The sequence below is a fragment of the Neovison vison genome, chromosome 13 (genome assembly GCF_020171115.1).
Source record: "Neovison vison isolate M4711 chromosome 13, ASM_NN_V1, whole genome shotgun sequence".
Lineage (NCBI taxonomy): Eukaryota > Metazoa > Chordata > Mammalia > Carnivora > Mustelidae > Neogale > Neogale vison.
This window is the reverse complement of record NC_058103.1, coordinates 2,728,742-2,752,837: the sequence shown is the minus strand read 5'-3', so window position 1 is coordinate 2,752,837 and position 24,096 is coordinate 2,728,742. Positions and strand designations below refer to the sequence as shown.

At 40.8% G+C, this 24,096-nt stretch overlaps 1 protein-coding gene across 6 annotated transcripts in view; it reads left to right on the top strand.

Annotated features, from left to right (window-relative positions):
* The window catches only part of MARK3 (microtubule affinity regulating kinase 3), a 121,404-nt gene that overhangs the window by 77,943 nt on the left and 19,365 nt on the right, over positions 1-24,096 (top strand). For 4 of the 6 annotated variants that reach the window (XM_044230621.1, XM_044230618.1, XM_044230619.1 and 1 more), the window contains exons 4-13: positions 4-52; positions 2,849-2,914; positions 7,155-7,225; positions 12,403-12,459; positions 15,394-15,630; positions 15,796-15,915; positions 16,166-16,265; positions 16,572-16,684; positions 17,473-17,626; positions 21,945-22,162. In XM_044230621.1, coding sequence (XP_044086556.1) covers positions 4-52; positions 2,849-2,914; positions 7,155-7,225; positions 12,403-12,459; positions 15,394-15,630; positions 15,796-15,915; positions 16,166-16,265; positions 16,572-16,684; positions 17,473-17,626; positions 21,945-22,162 — 1,185 coding nt within the window. The remainder of the gene's footprint in view (positions 1-3; positions 53-2,848; positions 2,915-7,154; positions 7,226-12,402; positions 12,460-15,393; positions 15,631-15,795; positions 15,916-16,165; positions 16,266-16,571; positions 16,685-17,472; positions 17,627-21,944; positions 22,163-24,096) is intronic. The other 2 variants (XM_044230622.1, XM_044230620.1) reach the window with 1 other exon arrangement.

The following is a 24,096-nucleotide window of genomic DNA, read 5'->3' as shown; positions in this document are numbered from 1 at the left end:
TAGCTCTTCAGAGAAGTAAGAATAATGAAGATTTTAAATCATCCAAACATAGGTATTTTCTGCTTTCTTAAATATTTTTGGGTCTAAATGCATTCCATTTGGGGTCTCAACCTATATTCCAAGAGTGATAGGAGAGTCCTTCCCCCCTCCTAGCCCAGGTACACTTTTCATAAAATATTTATTTATATAAATTGTTCATCATTTGTATTAACTTATTGCGATTACTAAAGGCAGGTTAAAACCTTAGGTATGAAACTCTTGAATTTAAAGTTTTAATGCAGTAGAAACTCTAATCAGATCATAACTTTCCAAGTTTTAGTGCATATTAGAAAATAATTTTATTTAATTCATATACGGGAAAAGAAATTAAATCAGAGTTAAGATTTTCAGACGTATAACAGATTTTGCTGTGTCAGAGTTCTTAAGAAATTACTTGTCTATTGAATCATATTTTAAAAGATATAGGACACCTGCTATCTAATGGAATTTTTTTAGGAATTGTTTTATACAGCACAGATTTGCTTTGAACTATGCTCTGTGTGCATAGTTCAGTGCTAGGTTCGATGAGGTGGGTTTAAAGGAAGGGTATAGGGTGCCTGGCTGGTTCAGTCAGTAGAGCAGGTGACTGTTGATCTCAGGGTCATGAGTTCAAGCCCCAAGTTGGGTGTTAAGCCTACTTAAAAATAAGTAAGTAAGGATGAGGAAGGGTCATCATGTCCTGCTCTCATCATAATCATAGGAGCAAGGTGAAACTACACCAATTACTTAGTATTTTGTATATTCATCTCAGTGAAAATGTTTGATCCCATACATAACATAATAGAGCTCTTTTATGGTTTTATTTACTTATTTTAACAGAGGGAAAGAATTTACAAGTAGGCAGAGAGGCAGGCGGGGCAGGGGGTTGGGGAAGCAAGCTTCCCTCTGAGCAGAAAGCCCAATGCAGGGCTTGATCCTAGGACCCTGAGATCATGACCTGAGCCGAAGGTAGAGGCTTAACCCACTGAGCCACCCAGGTTTCCCTAGAGCTCTTTTTGAATAATCTGTTTTTTTTACACAGTGATAGCTCCTACAAGCTAAAATATTATTTCAAGAATGAAGTAGCTATGAAGACAGGCACTTTTACCAGTTTAGTATCAAAATCAGTTCTAGAAAGTGGGGGACACGAATTGATGTTATGGGTATCATATCAAGAATTCTTAAGGCAAAAAAAAAAAGAATTCTTAAGGCACAAGAATAGAAGATAAAATGGAGACACAAGCTACTTCATCAGGTCTAAGCCACATCATTTAAAAGACATTATTTTACATGCTGCTAAGGAAAAAATTATGCCAAGCTGTCATCTTATTCTTAGTGATATTAGTTAAAATGTGAAAAAATTTAATCTTAGAATCAGTGAAATACAATGTTTGGAGAAAAGTAACAAGGAATATAATCATGGGAAGAAAACCTTTCTTCACTTTTCATTTCAGCCCTGGGGGTTACCTGGCTAATTCTTGGTTTCAGATTACAGGTTTTCACCAAATAACCAATCACTGCATCCTAGAACTAGCCAACTTAAACGTAGTTATTTTGTTCTTTAATTAAGTTGTGCCCTGATTAGAGTTCTCTCTACTTACTCCCAAATAGCATATCTTTGATAATAATTTAATAATTCTAATTTAATAATTTAATAATTCTAATAATTTAAATTTCTGTTGGATTCAGATAGTTTTTCCAGAAGACCCAATATCTGTGTTGGAATTTTAGAAAAGTTTTATTTGTATGTTGATGGTTTACCAGCATATATGCCTTAAATTTCTTTAAATCATTTTTCCCATCAACCTGAACATATTATTTTAGAAATGATATGATAGTTTTATTCATCAGTTCAACAAACATATATTACTTACTGTATAAGGCACTTAATTTGGTCTGATAACTCTATATTAAAGTGTCAGAAAATAGCCTACAATATAAGAGACCAGCACCCCATCCCCCATTTTTTGGTAAATTTAACTTTAGAGTATATATTACTAAAATAAAGTATGTATAAAAAGTAGTGATTCAAAAAATAAAAATAAAAAAAAATAAAAAGTAGTGATTCAATAGCTTTAGAAATGTATTTCAGTTTCATTTTAAAATATGTATATATTGACTTGATTTGGTTTTGTGAATTAAAAGTAATAGAAATCTTATTTTGATCTGTAACAAGAGACTGCTATATAACAAAGCTACACTGACCCAGGGCAAATAATTCTTTAAAAAGTCCTTTTCAGTTAATTATAGCATAATCCCTTCTATTTCCCATCTCTGGCTTCAGAATAGTAACAAAAGAACCTTGTTCTCTGAGAACAAGTGAACAGAAGTTTCCCAAGCAACAGAAGTCTCAAGTGAAATTGTTCTATATATCCTTAAAGCCATAATGACAAGTGAATGCACTTAAACTTGGAGAAGTAGAATAGATCTGAGCAGTTCCTGCAGATTGAATGTGAAGTAAGAACGCTTTTCCTGAGGGAGAGGCACGGTCAGCAGGGAGGGCAGCTAGCCAGTGTAGGCACCATACAGGATGAGGACAGAGGAGATGCGAGTAGGTACACAGCCTGGACTGCTGAGTGCATGCCCACGCTACGTCGTTTGAGGACCCAGACATATCTTGACTCTTAAGGAATTCCGTGCTTTTATAAAATGTGTTGTTGTAATTTATGAAAAAATCCCCCCAAAACATTCTATTAAACCACAGCCAGTTATGAAAATTTTCAGCAGGGAAAAAGTTACTTTTCGTACTTACAGTTTATATGTACAGTGTATATGCATACAGACCTTTGTTTCTTTTTCTCCGGTATCGGTATCGTTTCCCCTTCCTCAGTGAAGTTGTTCGAAGTCATTGAAACTGACAAAACGCTCTACCTAATCATGGAGTATGCAAGTGGAGGTAAGAGACTTCCATAGTTTTTCTTTCTTTCTTCCCTTTTAGAAGGACACACAACCACACTGCCACGTGGATCATTACAAAGGTTTCATTTAACATCCAGAGTTGTAATACGGTAGCATGACAATCAGTAAAGCTGTCTTGGCTCTTCTGTGGGTTGCTATTAAGTACTTCACTATTAGCATTATTAATAATATCCAAAACTTGGATTTTTTTTTATTGTGGTAAGATGTACATAACACAAAATTTAGCATTTTCACCATTCTGAGTGTACAGTTCTGTGGCATTAAGTACATTCACATTGTTGGATAGCCATGACCATCACCCATCCCCAGAACTTTCTCATTTTCCCAAACTGAAACTCTGTCCCCGTTAAACACTAACTTCCCTCTCCTCCTCTCCAGCCCCTGGGATTCACCATTCTACTTCCTGTCTCTGTGGACGTGACTCTAGGTAGTCACATGAGTGGAATCTCATAGCATTTGTCCTTTTATGCCTGTTTCACTCCGCATAATGTCCTCAAGTTTCATCCATGTCAGAGTTCTCCTTCCTCTTTAAGGCTCAATAATATACCATTATGTATATATGCACACCACATTTTGTTTAAGAAGTTGGATTTTTAAATATGTCAGTGCATTAGCCTGTTTAAAATAAATATGCCTATAAATATGCAGTACTGCCTATTGGATGGTTTTCTTTATCAGATTTTTTTTTCTCTTTATCAAATTTTAATGTCATTGATGTTCATCTTTTCAAAGGCCAGAAGTGGTGGTTGCAATGCATATATTCAGATGTTCCTTAAAGATCAAGAACTTGTCATTTTTTGCCTACAAGGTTGTATACATGTAGTCATTTTTCTGAAATGCATGTATATAACTGTTCTCTTTTACAGAGATACTGCTTTTGGGGTTGAGGTTGGGTTGGGCTTCTAGTTTTTGGACCACATGTGAGTCTCCTTGTCTGCGGAGAGCAGAAGCTTTCTGATTTGTCTTTGTGTTCTCCCTACCTTGATACCTCCACATAGTGCCTGGCACAGTGCAGATGCTTAACAAATAAGAATTCAAGTGTGGGGACTTCTGCTGGGGACATACTCTGTTTAACAGGGACATGAGTATAGCTTTGACTCTCTTGCTTATACTAGTTCTATTTTATCGTCAGCATTTTGATCAGACAAAACCACAGCCTCATTGTAATGAATTAACAATTAAATAGATTATAATAAACCTGCTGTGGGCAGGAATGAGTTACAGTAGGAAAACCTTTGATGAGCTTTCTCATATTCATTATTGTCTGATTCAGAGTTCACATGTGTGGTTTGAGAATTTAGTTGGGTGTTTTCACATTGAGGAGGAGTAGAAGAACGGAAACTGAATTGCAGCACCACAAGTCTATACGGAGTTCTGGTACTTTCTGCTTGTGTTACAGAGTTAAGGTCATAATCTTTTCTTTGTAGAAACTGTAGTTTCTACAGTGCACAGGTGCTGTCTCTCACCAGACCTCCTGTGATCCTCACAAGGACTCCATGATGTGGCCAGACAGGGAAGGATGGGCTTTTACCCTTGAGGAAACGGGGACCGGGAAGTCATTGTGGTCACGCTGCCAAGCCCTCAGCCCTAGCCTTCTGACAGTAGATACGCTCTCCTGATTGGTCAGTTGGTCACGGCTGTCCTTTCTCATCTATTTTAGGCATTAGGGTCATAACCCTTTTTCTTATATAGGGGCACAACTCATCCACTTTTAGTAGAAAGAGGGTGGACTTTTGAAAACAAAGACCTGGGGTCAGTCTACGCAGGACCTCTCACTGACAGTGTGACCTGATGAGTCAGCATGTGTCTGAGCTTCTTAGTGGTTTGCTAACACAGCCGTCCTCTGAGGGCTCAGTATGCTGCTCAGTGCTATAACATCACTCCTCAGTCATAGGCCTTTCTTGGCTTTGGGCTATTTTAATCAGCTCAACAAAGCACTACCAGTCCCCAGCACATCTGTTTCATTGTATCATCCCCAGCACATTTGTCATCTGGAACAGCCAAAGTGTCATTAAATTGACTACCTAGTCCTCTTTAGCCTGGTATTTCTCAGTTTGGTAGAATCATGGAATTTTACAGTTGGAAGGAATCTTAGAAGTCTATCCAAGGCAACTGCCTAATTTTTACAGATGAAACTGAACCTCTGGAAGGTGGTTCTGTGCCAGCAGTTCCGTCACGTGTTTAGTGACAGGACCCCAACTGGGACCGAGGGCTTTCTGAACTGACCTGTCCAGTGTCCTCTCAACCACAGGGTCCCTGTCCTGGGTGGGGAGAGCCACTGTTTGCTGTCTTTTTCCAACAAATAGCCTTTTGAGGTTTTCAGTGTAGCTTCTTAATCTGAGCTAATACATTTTTAATAAGGAAAATAAAGAGCTCTGGGTTGAATTCCTGATATATAATTTAGTGATCATGAGTATGACTTTATTGTTCCAAAATCTCTTAAGAGGTTTATATTGCTCTTGAATTTATAAAAATATTTTTAAAATTTTTGACAGACTTGGACTTTTCTCCAGGTTACTCTACAGCAACTAATGGGTACAGCAACTAGTGGGTTCAGTCCACTAGTTTCTTTTCAGTCGAAACTGGTTTTTGTATGATATGCACACATCTTTAGCTGCTTTCACTTTTTAACCACTTGTTTTGACATCGTATACTATTCTGCAAATAGAAAGGTCATTTGCTTAGAAAATGTGGACACTTACTGAGCTGACATTTAACTTCATAATTCATCATAGTTAAGCGAATTGTGGAAATTAACAGTTTGTAATGTGTTTTAAAAGATCATTATGCAATCAGGTGATAACTTAAAAATATTTATGCCCATCCATTATTTTAAAATGTTTCAGCTAGGCTAGAAGCTTAAAAGCTAGAGATACTAATATATAATTCAGAGTAACTTTTTCCTCAAAAGTATGTTATGCTCTGAAACTAAGCATTTTTTAATTATCAGAATCCTTTAGTTGAATGTTGTCACTCTGCTGGAAGTATTCTTTATTTGTATAAAGTAGATGTGATTCTTTCCCAGGGCATATTTTGGGAAACATAATTTGCTCAATCAGTACCCTTTTCTGTTGATTTCAGAGGTATTGTTTCTTTATTCCCAATTGATAAGCAATTGGCAATACTAAGGTATTTCCTGAAGTACCACCTCTTCCCTGAGGAATTACTACTGTATAAACTACCAAGGGGATGTCCACTAGCATGTTCTGTTGGCTTGACCTTCCCACTGAATCCCGAACCCCCCACTTCTCACCACCACTGCCACTTCCCGCTTGAGGCCCAGCCTTCCTCATTCTTGCCCTGATTATTGTGCTGCTCCCTCTTACCTTTCTATCTCTTCCCCAACCCTGACCTCTTTTCCTCTCTGGCAGCCAGACTGACCTTTTCAAGAGGTCAGTCATTTCATAGCCTCCTCTGCTTCTTCTCACTCAGAGCAAAGCCTGCGGGACTCTTCATGGCCTGACACCTCCTTCCCATCTTCCATGCCCATCCAGTAATTTCCTTCTCCTTGTTCATACTTCTTTGGCTACATAGCCTTACTGCTCTTTGCTATTTGCTCCGCTTAGACTTTCTCCCTGATAATGACAGTGCCCTCTCCCTCACAGTAGTCCCCAAAGCACTTGCACAGGCGGACACACTTCTCTTTCTTCCCCTACGTCTGCTCCACAGTCCTTGTCCGCTGACGTCCCATTCTCATGTTTGTTGATTACCTTTCTCTCGCTCCTAGAATGTAAACTCTTCATGAGGAAAAGGACTTCACTTGGCTCACTGCTGTATTTCCCTAGAGCCTAGAAGAGTGCCTGGCAGTTAGTAGGCACTCAATAAATATTTGTTGAATTAATTATTATATTCAGGAACTGCTTTTTTAATAATCCTACAGTGGAGATACCATCCTCTTTTAACACATATCATTTTCCCATTTTAACTTTCAGTTTTTATTAAAGCACGTTGAAAATATAACCCTTAAAATGTTGTATAAACATAGGAAAGTTTAATTTTAAGGTTTTTCTCTAGTTTAAAGATTTTATCAAAGATCTTTTGCCTGTAGTTAAACTTAAGGCTAGGCCTTAAGTTCAAAATCCATGTTTCTGTTCTCTTCATGCCTGTATTTAAAAATAAAAATTAGAGCATTTCTAAAAGTGAAACATCATCAGTTTATGGGAAAATTAATGCTCAGAAGTAGGACTTCTGCTTACTTTTATTTCTCTTGATTACAGGTGAAGTGTTTGACTATTTGGTCGCACATGGAAGAATGAAGGAAAAGGAAGCAAGAGCTAAATTTAGACAGGTATGAATTAATGCACCTTTATTAATTTAATAAACTAATCTTGCTTATTAAACCCTGAAACAGACAGTGTTTGCCTCTCTAAATGGTTATAAGGCCCATGGATGGAGCAAGGAGGGGTTGGTTGGCCATTCAGTTTAACAAAAATTTATCTATTAATTATCTTTCATGCCTAAGGCACTGTGTAAGAGGCAACGATGGGTTCTGTTTCTAGCTTTCTCAAGATTTTCACCTCACTCTTAACCTTAGTTTTTGACAATAGCCTCAAAAATCTAGAGTCTTTCAAAAACACTTAGGATTGCATTAATTAAAACCATTTCCCAGTTTTTAACAAGAAGAGTGTCACAGTCTCAAAACTCATTAATTTTTGTCTCACATAAGCTAGGAGTAGGCTTAAATTTAACTTGAAAACATTAATACTAATGGTATTTTGAATTAAAACCTATTAAATAACAAATTTTAAGACTAATCTTTGTCTATAATTTAACTCTTTGTATCCTCAACTTTTCTACCTACAAAGATTAGAAGTTATACTTGATGATTAGTTTTGAAGTGCTTTCCAATACTTTTTTTTTTTTTTTTTTAAGATTTTGTTTATTTATTTGACACAGAGAGATCACAAGTAGGCAGAGAGTTAGGCGGGGAGGCAGGGAGGGCGGGAACAGGCTCCCCACCGAGCAGAGAGCCCGATCCCAGGACCCTGAGATCGTGACCTGAGCTGAAGGCAGAGGCTTAACGCACTGAGCCACCCAGGTGCACCGCGCCCTCCCCCCTTTTTTTTTTTTTAAGATTTTTATTTATTTAGGGACACCTGGGTGGCTCAGTGGGTTAAGCCGCTGCCTTCCACTTGGGTCGTGATCCCAGGGTGCTGGGATCGAGTCCCACATTGGACTCCTTGATCAGCAGGGAGTCTGCTTCTCTCTGCCTCTGCCTGCTTGTGCATGCTCTCTCTGACAAATAAATAAATAAAATCTTTTTAAAAAATTATTTTTATTTCTTTATTTCACAGAGAGAGACAGCAAGAGAGGAAAGAGAGAGACAGCGAGAGAGGGAACACAAGCAGGGGCAGTGGAAGAGGGAGGAAGCAGGCTTCCCGCTGAGCAGGGAGCCCGAGACAGGGCTTGATCCTGGGTCCTGGGATTGTGACCTGAACTGAAGGCCGACGCTTAATGACTGAGCCACCCAGGCGCCCCTAGTGCTTTCCAGTTCTGATATCATTTTATTCTGTGATCTACAGAGGGAAGCACAAGTTTCTCTTTATGATAAAACAAAGTCTGTTTGGCCCTTTCCATAACTATACTCTTAATTTTTATAAATTAACCACTTAAAAGCCAAGAGATTTTTTTTTTCCTTTTAAATTCATTTTTTTTCCCAATTTATTTATTTTCAGAAAAACAGTATTCATTATTTTTTCACCACACCCAGTGCTCCATGCAAGCCGTGCCCTCTATAATACCCACCACCTGGTACCCCAACCTCCCACCCCCCCGCCACTTCAAACCCCTCAGACTGTTTTTCAGAGTCCATAGTCTCTCATGGTTCACCTCCCCTTCCAATTTACCCAAATTCCCTACTCCTCTCTAACGCCCCTTGTCCTCCATGCTATTGGTTATGCTCCACAAATGAGTGAAACCATATGATAATTGACTCTCTCTCCTTGACTGATTTCACTCAGCATAATTTTGCCTCATAATTCTTAAATCCCTTCCCACTAAGTTGAATCTGTCTGACTCACATTTATGTGAATATGGTTTGTTGACTGTGAGGAACAGCAGGTTTGAGCTTGACCATCTCCAAGGAAGCAACCCTGTGACTGACTGCACCTCACTACTTCCGTCTCCACCCATCCCCCTGGCAGGGTCTGACTTGTTGGAGGGACCCGGACAGTTACTAACCTACCAGTTGAGTCAATCGCTCAGGCTTTTATTTTAAATTTCCTGCAGCGGGGCCTCTCGGTGGCTTATTCGGTTAAGCGTTTGCCTTCGCTCGGGTCGTGTTCTCAAGAGTCCTGGGATAGAGCCTTGAGTCGGCCTCCCTGCTCAGCGGGAAGTCGGCTTCTCCTTCTCTCCGTGTGTCTCCACCCGATTCATGCTCTCTCACTCTCTCAAAAAAATAAATAACCTTTAAAAAAAATTTCGGGATGTCTGGGTGACTCAGTGGGTTAAAGCCTCTGCCTTCAGTTCAGGTCATGATCCCGGGGGTCCTGGGATCCGCCTGCATCAGGCTCTCTGCTCAGCAGGGAGCCTGCTTCCCCTCCTCTCTCTCTGCCTCCCTCTCTGCCTGTCAAATAAATAAATAAAATCTTTTTATTTTTTTTTTATTTTTATTTTTTTTAAAGATTATTTATTTATTTATTTGACAGAGATCACAAGTAGACAGGCAGGCGGGGGGGGGGGGAAGCAGGCTCCCCGATGAGCAGAGAGCCCGATGTGGGGCTCGATCCCAGGACCCTGAGACCACGACCCGAGCCGAAGGCAGAGGCCTAACCCACTGAGCCACCCAGGCACCCCCAAATAAAATCTTTTTAAAAAAAATAATTTCGGGGCACCTGAGTGGCTCAGTGGGTTAAGCCTCTGTTTTCGCTCAGGTCTTGATCTCAGGGTCCTGGTATCGAGCCCTACATCGGGCTCTCTGCTCAGCAGCGAGCCTACTTCCCCCTCTCTTTGCCTGCCTCTCTGCCTACTTGTGATCTCTCTCTCTCTCTCTCTGTCAAATAAATAAATAAAATCTTTTTTTGTTTTTTTTTTTTAATAAATAAATAAATAAATAAATAAATTCCCTGCAGAAATTCTATAGTCTTTATTTGAGGAACCCATAAGTTGGTCAGGGAAAGATAATTTATGTGCTTTTACAGCTAATGGCTTGATTTATACTGTTTACAATGTAATGTAATCCTTTCTTTTTGCCTTAGTATTTCCTTAACATCCTTCATTTAAACCTGGAAGGATCGATCAGGATATTGGTATTTCCACTGTGCTCCATTATAAATTGCCATGCTTTACAAAAGTTTATAAGCCATTCTTACTTGGACTGAATAAGAAGTCTTCCTCTCTGTGGCAAAGAGGAAGGTATGCCATACACAAGGTACACTCCTCATGAAAATACTATCTGTCAGAAACAGGCCCTTCTTTCCACATCCATCCGCAGATAGTGTCTCCTTCCCACCTCCTCGGCCATTCTCATCCTAATGACCATTTGTGTGGTTTTAAGCTTTTGAATGAGCTCTGTTCTTTTCAAAGAAAGAGAACAGATTCCTGGCTCTGTCATCTTTCCTCACCTCTTTCTTGGCGGGTTGGTAATGTAGCTGCCTCTGCTTTTTCCTGTCTGACTAGAGGTAAATTAAGTTTGCATTCATACATTCAATGGACAACATCCGGATCCTCAACCTTTTTAAAGAAATAACTGCTTCCAGCTTAAAAGAATGCAAAGCAAACAAAAAAACCCAGTGACTTAAGGTTGAATATTTCCAGGTTATTGTGGCTTTAAAAAGGTTAACTTTGAGTTGTTTGGAGGTAAAAGGAGAACAACTTTGATCACTTTGAGAAAGGGTAGGAAATTGTCAAATCTTATTCGAAGGCAGAATTTGAAAGTAACCTGTAGGAGAAATCTCAGTATTAGTGGGGTTGGGGAGAGAAGAGGGAAAGTTGGATGAGGCAGAAGTAAGGTCAAGGTCATGAGTTCATGCCCCACACTGGGCATGAAGCCTCCCTAAAAACAAAAAACAGCATTCTCTGAGGGTTTATCTTCAATGTAGGTTGTTGTGTGGGGCTTACAATTAAAAGCTGATGATGATCTGGAGAAACAAGCAGTATTATCATTAGAACCCCAGTTTTGCATGTATGTGGTCCTATGTAGTTACACTGGCATAACACCAACAAGATTAGAAGCAGACACACTAAAACAATAAGAGATGTTAGCAGGCATGCGTTTATGCATACCTTTCTATATTTCCTAAAATTCCTGTAATAGGCATATAAAACTTTTATTAATTAGAAAAGGAGGCTTCTGGGGTACCTGGGTGGCTCAGTCAATTAAGTGTCTGGCTTCACTTCAGCTCAGGTCATGATCCCAGGGTCCTGGGATCAAGCCCCAAATCAGGCTCACTGCTCCGTGGGAAGCCTGCTTGTCCCTCTACCTCTGCTGTTCCCACCCCCCCTGCTTGTTTTGCTCTCTCTCTCTCTCAAATAAATAATACATAAAATCTTTCAAAAAGAGAGAAAAAGAAAAGGCTTTTTTTTTTTTTTTTAAAGATTTTTTTATTTATTTGACAGACAGATCACAAGTAGGCAGAGAGGCAGGCAGAGAGAGAGGAGGAGGCAGGCTCCCCACCGAGCAGAGAGCCCGACGCAAGGCTCGATCCCAGGGTCCCGGGATCATGACCTAAGCCGAAGGCAGAGGCCCTAACCACTGAGCCACCCAGGCGCCCCCAAAAAGAAGGCTTCTTAAAAATTACAAATAAGTGTAATATTTCAGCAAAATAGTTGTTTAATCAACAGGAGTGACCCAAAATTTACTAAATAAGTAATAAAAAATTTACATCATTTGCTGAGAGTAGAAGGGACCCTGGGAGATCAAGCACATGATAACTTACCTAGTCTAGTTCACATATATTACATTTACTCTTCCATTTTAAGGAAGAGGAAACTGATCATCAGAGAGGTGAGTAAGTTTTGCTGTCTTGGAACCCACATCAGCTAAAAGGACAAGAGTGTTTGTTGTAAGGAGCAGTCCTGACTGGGAAGAGAATTAACAGAAGAGACCCAACCTGGATGAACGCCTGGCCATGGATAGTCTATAACTAACAGTTTGGTTTCGAATTAAATTACATGGACATGGAAAGCTTGCACTAGAAACCATCCAATCCTGGCTCTGGGGGCAGCTAGGGTCCCCCAGATCCTGGTGATTTCTTGGGCCCTGGCATCATATTCACAGACTACCAGAGTGTCGGGATAAGCCCAAGAGGAGACTACCCATTGAAAACTAGAGAGAGCAGGAAGAACATCCTCACCTATCTTTTCTTACCCTCACCCCTGAATTTCTCCAATTGGAAAGTTCAGAGCACAAGAAAATTATTTTTAGACACCCACAGAGTCAGGTGCTCACAGCGTATTTTGCATGTGTGAACATTAATGAGGTTTTCATCTTAATGATGATGATTAACCTGTGTCTCTCCTGTGCAGATCGTATCTGCAGTCCAGTACTGCCACCAAAAACGGATTGTGCACAGAGACCTCAAGGTGAGTTGCAGGGCCCTTGGTCTGTGAGAGTACGCTCTGCCTGTATGTGGTCAGTTCTCTTGGTGGTCACTAATTAGACTGTGTTATTAAGACAAAGTAAATCCTATAATAATTGATCTTTTTATTGCTTTCAAGAGTAGAATTTATTGATCCATCACTTACGTAATAATTAATCCTTTTAATCAGATTTTGGTATTAATGAAATATGAAGTTCATTTAAAGTGTCTTACGGGGGTGGGGGTTAGGTGAGCCTGGTGGTGGGTACTCAGGAGGGCACGGATTGCAGGGAGCGCTGGGTGTGCTGCATAAACAATGAATCTTGGAACATTGCATCAAACACTAATGATGTATTTTATAGTGACTAACATAACACATACAAACACATACAAAACATATATAACACATACAAAAAAATAAAAATTTTTTGTAAAAGTATCTTACGTTTTAGTGAAGGTAGCTCGTGGTTGGTCTCTGTAGAAATACTATCACACACCAGACAGGGGACCTCCAGAAACGTTCGCTTCGCCTGGATGGTGCCCTCAGTACCACCTGGTCACCTCCTCTCTGCCTCTGGCCAGTGTTCTCTCCTGTTACAGTGGTGCTGAAGACCTGCCCCTGCCCTCACTCTTGGCATAGAATAAGGTTTTCTGTTTCCCAGATAACATAGAAATGCCAGGCAGAAACTCCTCCAGTTTCCCAGCAAACCTGCAAAGTAAGCTGCGCCAACACCCGCCCTTCACCTCTCAGAACATTCCTGTTACAGCCCGTAGCTGGCTCAGCTGACCCTGCCTCTGGGTGCTGGTCCCTCTCTACCTACTGGCTTCCCACCAGCAGCATTTATAAAATCATGCTGAAGTCTGGACCATATTCTACCAAAAAACCTCCACCCCAAGTCCCCTTCCACATATGCTTGCTTTCTCTCTCAAGCTTCACGGCCATATCTCCCTAAATACCATCTGTGTTTGTTGGTACTTGCTTCCTCCCTCTCCGCATGTCACCATCATCAGTAGCTTGTCCTTCTCCACACCCATCTGTGCTGCGTACACGTCCACTCTAGTAGCTGCAGTGGCCACCTGTTTGCTGATGACCCCCAGATTCCATGCCTGCAGCCTGAGGTGACAGATGGGCACCAGCTAAACTCTGCTCCTGTCCCTCGGGTTCAGCAGGCTCGCAGCCTACCTTCTTCCTTCCTGAATGGGAATGTTCTTGTTCTGACACCTCATGTCCCTTGCTGCCTCAGTCTCCTTTACTCTACCATCCGCTCAGTTTCCAGGTCCTTTTGCTACTGTTCCCCATACATCTTGAGCCCGCTCTTTTCTCTCCCTGGGACCACTGTCCTCATTCAGACTGCCAATATCTCGTTCACCAGCTTCTTGTTAGTCTTCCTGCTTCCAGTCTTGTCTCTCCCTCCCTCATCTCTTTTACACGCTGCAACCAGAATGGCCTTTTATTTTATTTTTTTTAAGATTTTATTTATTTATTGACAGACAGAGATCACAAGTAGGCAGAGAGGCAGGCAGAGAGAGAGGAAGGGAAGCAGGCTTCCCACCAAGCAAAGAGCCCGATGCGGGGCTCAATCCCAGGACCCCGAGATCATGACCCGAGCCAAAGGCAGAGGCCCAACCCACAGAGCCACCCAGGCGCCCCCAGAATGACCTTTTAAAAATAGAAATAAGAAGGGCACCTAGGTGGCTCAGTGGGTTAAGCCTCTGCCTTTGGCTCGGGTCATGATCTCAGGGTCTTGGGAACAAGGATGGAGCCCTGCATGGGCTCTCTGCTCAGCAGGGAGTCTGCTTCCCCCCACCCCCCACCACTGCCCTCCACCCCCGCACCACCTGCATCTCTGCCTACTTGTGATCTCTCTCTCTCTCTCTGTCAAATAAATAAATAAAATCTTTTTTTTTTTTTTAATGGAAATAAGATTGTTGTTTTCCTGCTTGAGTGACTCTAACGGCTCCCCATTGCCATTAGATTGAAAACTTGAACTTTCTATTGGTCATTAAACTGGCCCTTTGTGATTTGGCCATGGCCATGTCCCCTGCACCGCTTTCCCACACACTGTCTCAGTTTCTTGTAAAACATGTTCTGTCTTTCCTTCTGGGTTTTCAGACTGTTTTTACCGAAGCTCCAGGCAGCAGCTTTGATTTCACCCCCTCTAGGAAACCTTCCTGCGCCTTTCAGTGCCAAGCCCCCAGCTCCCCACACATCCTCAGTTACAGCATTTAGGTCAGAGTGCAGCTGCTTGGTTTTCTGCCTTCCCCCCTCTAACAGCTCCTTGAGGGCCAGACCCTGTCTGTCTTGTTCATCATTACATATTCAGACACAAATATATAATGCCAGATGTGTCATTGGCACGTTGTGGATATTTGGTGAAATAAATGACAATGACTATGAACTGTATCTTGAATGAGGTCTGGGGCTTTCCCCTCCCTGGTGATAGCCACTGCACAGCTCTTTAGCAATTTTTTTTATAAAACGTGGTTGGCCATTTAAAGCAAGTGTTCATTTTTTTAAAGCCACTTACTAGTTAAGAAAGCTATATAAATGATTTTTTTTTTATCGTTGGGCATTTGTTGTTTAAAATATTGCCAGAGTTCACCTGTACCTTATATCCGTTACTGGTTGTTAATGTTTAAAAATCAGAAATCTTGGGGTCCCTGGCTGGCTCAGTAGAGCATCTGACTCTTGATCCTAGGGTTGTGAGTTCCAGCCCCACATTGGGTATAGTGATTACTTTAAAATAAAATTAGAAATTCTAATTTATCTCCTTTTTTTTTTTTGCTTTTCCTCTAAAAAGAATGTTTTCTCATTTTTTTCATTAGGATATATTAACTTTATATCATTACAAAAAGCTTTTATGAAATGCCTAATTCTATCACAGTTCTAATTCTATTTTGGTTAAATTTCATTTTTGTCTTGATGTTTTCCCTCTAGGCCGAAAATCTATTGTTAGATGCTGATATGAACATTAAAATAGCTGACTTTGGTTTTAGCAATGAATTTACTGTTGGCAGTAAACTGGATACGTTTTGTGGCAGTCCTCCATATGCAGCCCCAGAGCTCTTCCAGGGCAAGAAATACGATGGGCCAGAAGTGGACGTGTGGAGCCTTGGCGTAATTCTCTACACTCTAGTCAGTGGGTCACTCCCCTTTGATGGACAGAACCTAAAGGTACAAGAACCAGTTGTTACCCACTTTCTTCAGAATGCTAAACATTTTATTAAATGATTAGGGTTAATATTTTAATAATCTGTCAGTATGATGGGGTCTCAGTGGGTTCTTTTTTAACCTAAAAATTGACTCACTAGTTTTCTTTCCTCCCTGCCTCCCCCAAAGGAACTGAGAGAAAGAGTATTAAGAGGGAAATATAGAATCCCTTTCTACATGTCCACAGACTGTGAAAACCTTCTCAAACGTTTCCTGGTGCTAAACCCAATAAAACGAGGCACTCTAGAGGTAATTGCATTAAGTGCAAAATAAGTAACGATTTCGGAGAATCTTTATAGTATTTTTAGAACTTTGTTAGATTGTAGGACATACTGAATACTGTCCTGGGGTTTTTTAAGCAGAAATTGAGACGTTAAAGGTTTTTCTGAAAGTTACCCTTTGAGATAAAATCCTTGAAATGTTGAAAATAAATTTTTCTTAATATTATGGATATTAGTATGTTTTGTTCTACACTGCTAATGAAAAGTTCACCTTTCAGCAAATCATGAAGGACAGATGGATCAATGCAGGCCACGAAGAAGATGAACTTAAACCATTTGTTGAACCAGAACTAGACATCTCAGACCAGAAAAGAATAGGTAATTACTCTGTGCCTGCATGCTGTGTGTGTGCAAGTAACATATTTCTGTATTGACGCCTGTGGATATGCTAAAATGGGAATAATAGGAAGTTAAACATAAGTTACATGATTCACCTTATGTGTTGTCATATTTAGGAACTTACTATAGTGTAGAATATCACTTAGTAACTCAGAAATAAGCTAAACGCCCGTTTAGGTTAGAAAATCTACAACATTTTGGGTCAAATAAAGGAAATTTTATCCTGTAACACAGTGATTTTGTATCCAAACAAAACACATATACTATATTATGTCCTTCTTTTAGATATTATGGTGGGAATGGGATATTCACAAGAAGAAATTCAAGAATCTCTTAGTAAGATGAAATATGATGAGATCACAGCTACATATTTGCTATTGGGGAGAAAATCTTCGGAGGTAAGAGTAATCAGAAAGAACTAACATGACTTTTAGGTAAATGAGTTTAATAAGCTCTTTTCTTAGACTTTATTTCGTTAATATGTATAATATTTGATGTATCATTTTTAAATTTACCTGCAAATGACAGACCTAACTGCTCTGACCATTACAAACTACTATTTTAACTTTGAGGTAGAACCTTAACAGTGGGTATTATAACAAACTTGAATGTTCTAAGTTAACCTATAGTCATTAATAGTTTAGAAATGATGTAAAGAAAGTATGAGATGAGTGAACAGAGAGCATTTTAAATTATATGAAAAAGCCTAGAAAGAAGCTCATAAACACCTAGCCTTTTGTGAGCTTTTCTGTCAGTCAGAAAAATATTTTTCCCCAAATTGAAGGTTGTCATTTTTGTACAAATTGTGTACTTTTGTACAGAATTCTTCATCTATAATGTGATGTGATTCTTCATCTGTAGAATGAACTGTTTTGGGACGCCTGGGTGGCGCAGTTGGTTAAACGACTGCCTCCGGCTCAGGGCGTGATCCTGGAGTCCCGGGATCGAGTCCCACATCGGGCTCCCAGCTCCATGGGGAGTCTGCTTCTCCCTCTGACCTTCTCCTCGCTCATGCTCTCTCTCACTGTCTCTCTCTCTCAAATAAATAAAATAAAATCTTTTAAAAAAAAAAAATTTAGAATGAACTGTTTGTGAGAGGTTTGTGTGTTATGAGAAGTTTAGTTTCCTAACATACCACTTGGGTCCGTGTTGTGGTTTTTGCTCTGTTCTTCTCATTTCCTCTTAGCTGGATGCTAGTGACTCCAGTTCTAGCAGCAATCTTTCACTTGCTAAGGTTAGGCCAAGCAGTGACCTCAGCAACAGTACTGGCCAGTCTCCTCACCACAAGGTGCAGAGAAGTGTTTCTTCCAGCCAGAAGCAGAGGCGGTACAGTGACCACGGTAAGTCTGAGACCATTCCAGTGTGTTCCCTGCAGTCTCCCCTTATACAAGAGACCTCCTGACATTGGGAAGCAGCCTTTGGTTGAAGGCCTCCTGGGATGGGAAACTGACTTGATTTCTTTTCAGGGCATTTCTTTCCTACCAGTCCTACTAGTGATGGCATGAACATCTCAAGGCTCTGATCTCCTTGGTACACTCACTCCTCTGGAACCCCTGCTTCCATCTATGGTCCTCTGTTTCGCTCTCTTCCCCATCTCTGCATTGGATTTACTTTCCTGATCATTGTCCAGCACTTGCTGCAGTGGTGAAAATGTTCTAGATCTGTGCTGTCCCATAGAGTAGTCACTGGCCACATGTGGCAGTTGAGCACTTGAACTGGGAAAATGGTTTTCAGTTTTGCTTAAGCTAAATTTATGTGGCTATATGTGGCCTTCCGTGGAAAACGTATAGTACCCCAGTTTGTCATGCTTGGTTTAAAATTTTTTTTTCCTTAAGGATATTTATTTATTTATTTATTTACTTACTTACTTCTTGTTTATTTATTTGACAGAGATCACAAGTAGGCAGAGAGGCAGGCAGAGAGAGGAGGAAGCAGGCTCCCTGCCTCCACCCCCGATGCGGGGCTCGATCCCAGGACCCTGAGATCACGACCCGAGCTGAAGGCAAAGGCTTTAACCCACTGAGCCACCCAGGTGCCCCATTGGTTTAAATTTTTGACTTGGGTCGTTCTCAGCCACACACTCTGTTGATGTGACTGAACATCCTCAATCTTAAAATATTTAAGATTCAGAAATGAATCTTTTTTGAGGCTTTGGACCCTAAGAGATATGGTTACCAAACTTAATTCTTCTGCCTTCTAGGCAGCCCCACGTGTGGGGATCCAGAGACGTGTGTGTGTGTGTGCGCGCGCGCACGCGCGTGCTCGCTTACACACGTGCACACGTACATACTTATTTGCCCGTAACCTATGAATGTGCACATGACATTTATAAACCTAGCGTTGATCTGGGTCTTTCTTTGTTCATGTTCAAGTTAGTTGTTAAGGAGAGGTTTTCAGTGCCTCTGAACAACAGGACATTTAGCAAAATGCCTACAGATTGTTCTAAATCACCCAGTTTAAAGGGAATTATTCGTAAAGTCCTGGGGTGAGGGGGAACTGGTTTGTTTTTGAGGGGTTTTTTGGTTTGTTCAGGATTTTTTTTAGTTTTCTCATATCTCGAGTGACTGTCTTAATAAGTTAATTCTTCCCTAAGTATGTATATTCCATTTGGCTTGGTAATACCTTTTTTCCCCAGCTCAGAAAATTTTAGAGCTGAAAAGAGCTTTAGACATGGTGTCATACACTCACCTAACCCCCATTTTATCAATAAGGATAAATACCAAGAGAGCTCACCAAGCCTCCCCAGGTTACATAGAAGTGGGAATACCAGTTGCAGAACCCCCAGACTTCTGGGCCTGGGTCCTGTGGCTCTGTCCACTAATCCATTGATCGATTACCTCACAGAGTAGTCTTTTCATAATAATAATGATCCTTCCTTCTTGGAGCCTCTAATATCAAAACATGCATAAAAGAGCCGCCATTGGCTGGCTCAGTCAGTAGAGCATGTACCTCTTAATCTCGGGGTTGTGAATTCAAGTCCCAAGTTGGGAGTGGAGCCTACTTTAAAAAAAAAAAGTTCATAGGGGCGCCTGGGTGGCTCAGTGGGTTAAGCCGCTGCCTTCGGCTCAGGTCATGATCTCAGGGTCCTGGGATCGAGTCCCGCATCGGGCTCTCTGCTCGGCGGGGAGCCTGCTTCCCTCTCTCTCTCTGCCTGCCTCTCCATCTACTTGTGATTTCTCTCTGTCAAATAAATAAATAAAATCTTTAAAAAAAAATTCATAAAAGAATATATCCAGAAGTCCATGTATCCATGTATATAGAAAGCCACAGACTCGATTCTGTGTTGTTTTTTATTCTTTTATGGGAATGAAGATAGCGGTCAGCAAAGGAAAGATTTGGTTATGCCTCTGGTTGTGTTCCTTTAAATGCTGAAACAGTGTCTAGTAAAGCACAGCCCCTTGATACCGAGTAAAAGCAGACAAGCCTGCAGCTCACCCAGCTTTGAGCTTGTCCTCTCATCTCTGTACTCCTAGATCGCAGCAATTTATACCTGCCTCTGTAAAATTACAACTTGAGTTTTTCCTGTGGTTCTTTATTTCGGTCACCCGTGTGAACCCCCTGTATGTGTCTACATATTTTTCTGGTAAGGGTGATCTTCATTAGACTTTCAAAAGTTTCTTTGTCTTATTAAAAGAAAAAAAAGTAAAGAATTCCTGGTTCATTAATCAATGAATGGTATTGGGGCATATGATAGTTACCAGAAAAATATTAATTTGCATCCATTTCCCACATCTTATACAAGGGTAGATTCTATTTGGAATGAAGATGTGAATATAAAATATACGAAAATATTAAAAGAAAACTTTTTTTAAATGAGATAATTTTCTTTTTCTTTATAACTTGGAGTAGTGAGGGTTATTCTCACTATTACCCCAACACTAACAGCCATGAAAGAAAAGACATATTTACCAGGTTTTACTATGTAAAAATCACATTTCTGTGTGAGACAGCCACACCATGGAACACTGCTCGGCAATATAAAGGAACAAAGTATTGATGGATGCAGCCATTTGTATGGATCACAAGGGAACTGTGCTGAGTGGGGGGAAAAATCTCAAAAGGTGTCATGAAATTGATCCGTTCATGTATTATTCTCGAAGAGAGAGAATTCCAGAGATGGAGACCAGACCAGTGATTGCTGGTGTTTAGGGAACTAGAGGTTGGTGTGGAGAGGGCGGCTGTGCTGGAAAAGGACAGGCCTTGAGACAGAACTGCTCTGGCTTGACTGATGTTGGCCCTGGTGGTTACTGTGCGTGGAGCTCACTGCTCCCAGCACAAGTGACGCTGGCGAGACAGTGCAGTCTGAGCCGGGTTTCAAAGCAGTTCAGCAGTAAACCTAGAAGTGCAGGATGTCTTTAGCTGTCTCATGCTGTCTAGAAAAAAGATAAGTGTTAAGGGTAATATAACCCATGCTTGTTTATTTCTTTGTTTTTTATGTTAAAATTCCCAAACTCAGAGCTTAGTTGTTTCCCTCCTGTAAATAAAAACAAACTTTGGATACTTTTTAATTCAGTTTCAAATAGATTTACCAGTTAGATTTTTGTCCGAGAAGTAGCTTTTTTGTATCCCGCTCCAAGCCGTTTAATAGGTCTAAAATATGAAGTTTCTTCTGTAGAATAAATGATGAGCATTTGATGCCATTCCTGAAAATTACCACTGAATAACATACATAACGAATATACTAGTTTTCATCGCATTCATTTCCAAAATTCTTTGAACTCCAAATCTCCTGTGCTACCATCAGAGTCTCCAGATGCTTTTTTATAGGACATCAGTTAATTGTCCATCCAGGATGTCCTTAGGTGTACTCCTCCTGGGGTGGGGGTGTGGCTGGGAACCGCTGTCCTTTTCCTCCCTGCTATTTGCTTAAGGAACATGGCGTTCCTCCGCTTGTGTCCCCTTTCCCTGTCTACTCAAATTCCTGTTTATCCTATTATTTAGATTATGAGTGCTTTAAAAGAGATCCAGGATAGGGGCACCTGGTGGCTTAGTCAATAAGTGTCTGCCTTCGGCTCAGGGCATGATCCCAGGGTCCTGGGATCAAGCCCCGCATCGGGCTCCCTGTTTAGCGGGGAGTCTGCTTCTCCCTCTCCCACTCCCGCTGCTTATGTTCCCTCTCTCGCGCAGTCAAATAAAAAAATAAAATCTTTGAAAAAAAAAAGATCTAGGATAAAACTTCAGAAGTCATGACCCATAAATCTGTACTGTTCTGTTCCAAAGGTGAAGGCATCTCTCATACAAAAAAGGGTGTTTCACTCTGATGTCCCAGGTGAAGCAGTTCATTCTGCGTGATGTATGTGCATCAAGTTAGTTTGATTATGTATCTGTACAGTAACACTCTGAAGATGTTTTCAGTGGACAGCTATCCCTGAAGTTAGCTCTGAAGCACAACTGTACAAGCTTATAAATGCAAACAAGCAAACAAAACCAGAACTTTAAGAAAAGTGGAAAGGGACAAGGAAGTGAAATTTCCAAATTGAACTCAGTGCATAGGGAAGACATTATATGTGAACGGGAAACATCCTCTTATAGGATTTTACTCTCTTGTATTTTTTTAGATGATAGCAGTCTTAGGTCATCTTATAAAATACGTTTATTTTCGCAGAATAAATTATAAAACTGTATTCTGACTTTTAAAAAGTAAACTCTTCATTTTAGCTGGACCGGCTATTCCTTCAGTTGTGGCATATCCAAAAAGGAGTCAGACCAGCACTGCAGATAGTGACCTCAAAGAAGACGGAATTCCTTCCCGGAAGTCAAGCGGAAGTGCCGTTGGAGGAAAGGGAATTGCTCCAGCCAGTCCCATGCTTGGGAATGCAAGTAATCCCAATAAGGCCGATATTCCTGAACGCAAGAAAAGCTCTACTGTCCCTAGTGTAAGTATTGTTAAGCTAAAGAGCATTCCTAGGATTGTAGGATCATGGCAGTCTGGACGTTCTGTTCCTCTGTTCTCATCCACTTACAGTGCTGTCCTCATCAGGCCACCATGCCCAATCTCAGCCTGTAGAGATCACCTTCAGTACCTGGGTTGAAGGTGTTTCTTGCTGAGCCCCATCCCACTAGAAGAGTGTTCAGATCTTTCTTGCCAGGGACTGTGTCTGGTTATTCCACAAACATCTGCTGAGCTTTAGGTCATATCAGGTGCTGAGAAATAGAAATACCTCATACCTGCCAGGAAATAAATAAAGCCAAATGATGACAGAGCAGACAGACGGCTGCAGACAGAAGGCTAAAAGAGTGTGCAGAGGACACTGGGAGGTCTGATTGGTTGAGGGCCAGCGATGTGGTGTGCATCTTCAGATGCAAAAAGCATTTGACTGAGTCCTTACTGCGTACCAGGGACTATGCAAGTGTTTCTCCATGTATTAGCTAAATTTTAAGGTGAGAAAATGAAGAAAAGTTAGGTAATTTCCTAAAATTATACTGCTGATCTGTATCCATCTCTTAATCCCTATTCTTAACAAATCTCCCCCTTAAGTTGGTAGTATTTATTAATTAAATTCAGTCTATTCAGTTTCAGGAACTTTTCTGTGAATTGAAACATGTTCTATCTGACTAATATAATGATTATAATTCTTAACACTCTTGAAGTAATTTTAGAAAGAATTTCCAGAGGATATACAGTCTTAGGAATATTCTATAACCATATATTTTTCCTTCAAAGTTAACAATGGCACAGCCCTCTCTCTACCTCAGAAAACCCAAAGTGTGGGGGCCCACGGAGAAGCTCAGCTGCTCTTTTCCGGACGCTCTTGTTTGTGCTGTTCTGGGGATAGGAGCTCATAGAGAGGCCCCGGGGGGTTTGTCTCTGCCATCCTCTGACCTTGTGTTTTATCAGAGTAAACCCTATTTGCAAGGTTTTTGATTTCGCCTTCCTAATGCCATAAAGTTGGGTTGTCATGTCACAGTCCTACAAGTTCAGTTCAGTCTCCAGCTTTTGTTGAGAGTTGTGAGAGCAAGCTAAGACCCTGTCCTCTGCCCTCATGACTTTCTGTCCCTATTGCTCTACTCAACTGCATACCTCCCTTTTGAAGATACACCCCCCAGTATTATCAGTCATCCGTATCTGATTATTTATAAAAGAAAAAAAGTAATGTTACTAAAATTTTCTCCCATTTAGACTGGAATTTCCCTGTACGTGGTCTCCTCGTGCTGTATTAAAGGTGGCTGTGTTTCTCTTTGTTTAAAAATTCTTCTTAATCTGATAAAATTCTGTAGTTGTTAACTCCTCGCTTGTTAATTTTGAAAGCATTTCTTTCCTTGCTTAATATTTTTTTAAAGATTTTATTTATTAGAGAGAGAGAGACAGAGTATAAGCAGGGGGAGCAGGAGAGAGAGGGAGAAGCAGACTCCTACTGAGCAAGGAACCTGAAATGGGGCCTGATTGCAGGACCCTGGGACCATGACTCAAGCCAAAGGCAGATGCTTAACTGAACCACCCAAGTGCCTCTTCCTTGCTTAATTTTGAAAGCATTAGCTTTTCAAAAATAGGTGTGGGGGCGCCTGGATGGTTCAGTCGTTGGGCATCTGCCTTTGGCTCAAATCATGGTCCAGAGTCCTGGGATCAACCCCTGCATCAGGCTCTCTGCTCTGCGGGAAACCTGTTTCTACCTCTCCTACTCCCCCTGTTTGTGTTCCTGCTCTCACTGTCAAATGAATAAAATCTTTAAAAAAAGAAAAGAAAGTTGAGGGGGGCGCCTGGGTCCTAGTGCTCAGTTGTTAATCATCCGCCTTCGGCTCAAGTCATAACCTGAAAGAACCTGACACAGGGCTCAATTTTTTTTTCCTTTTGTTATTCATCCTTTGGTGT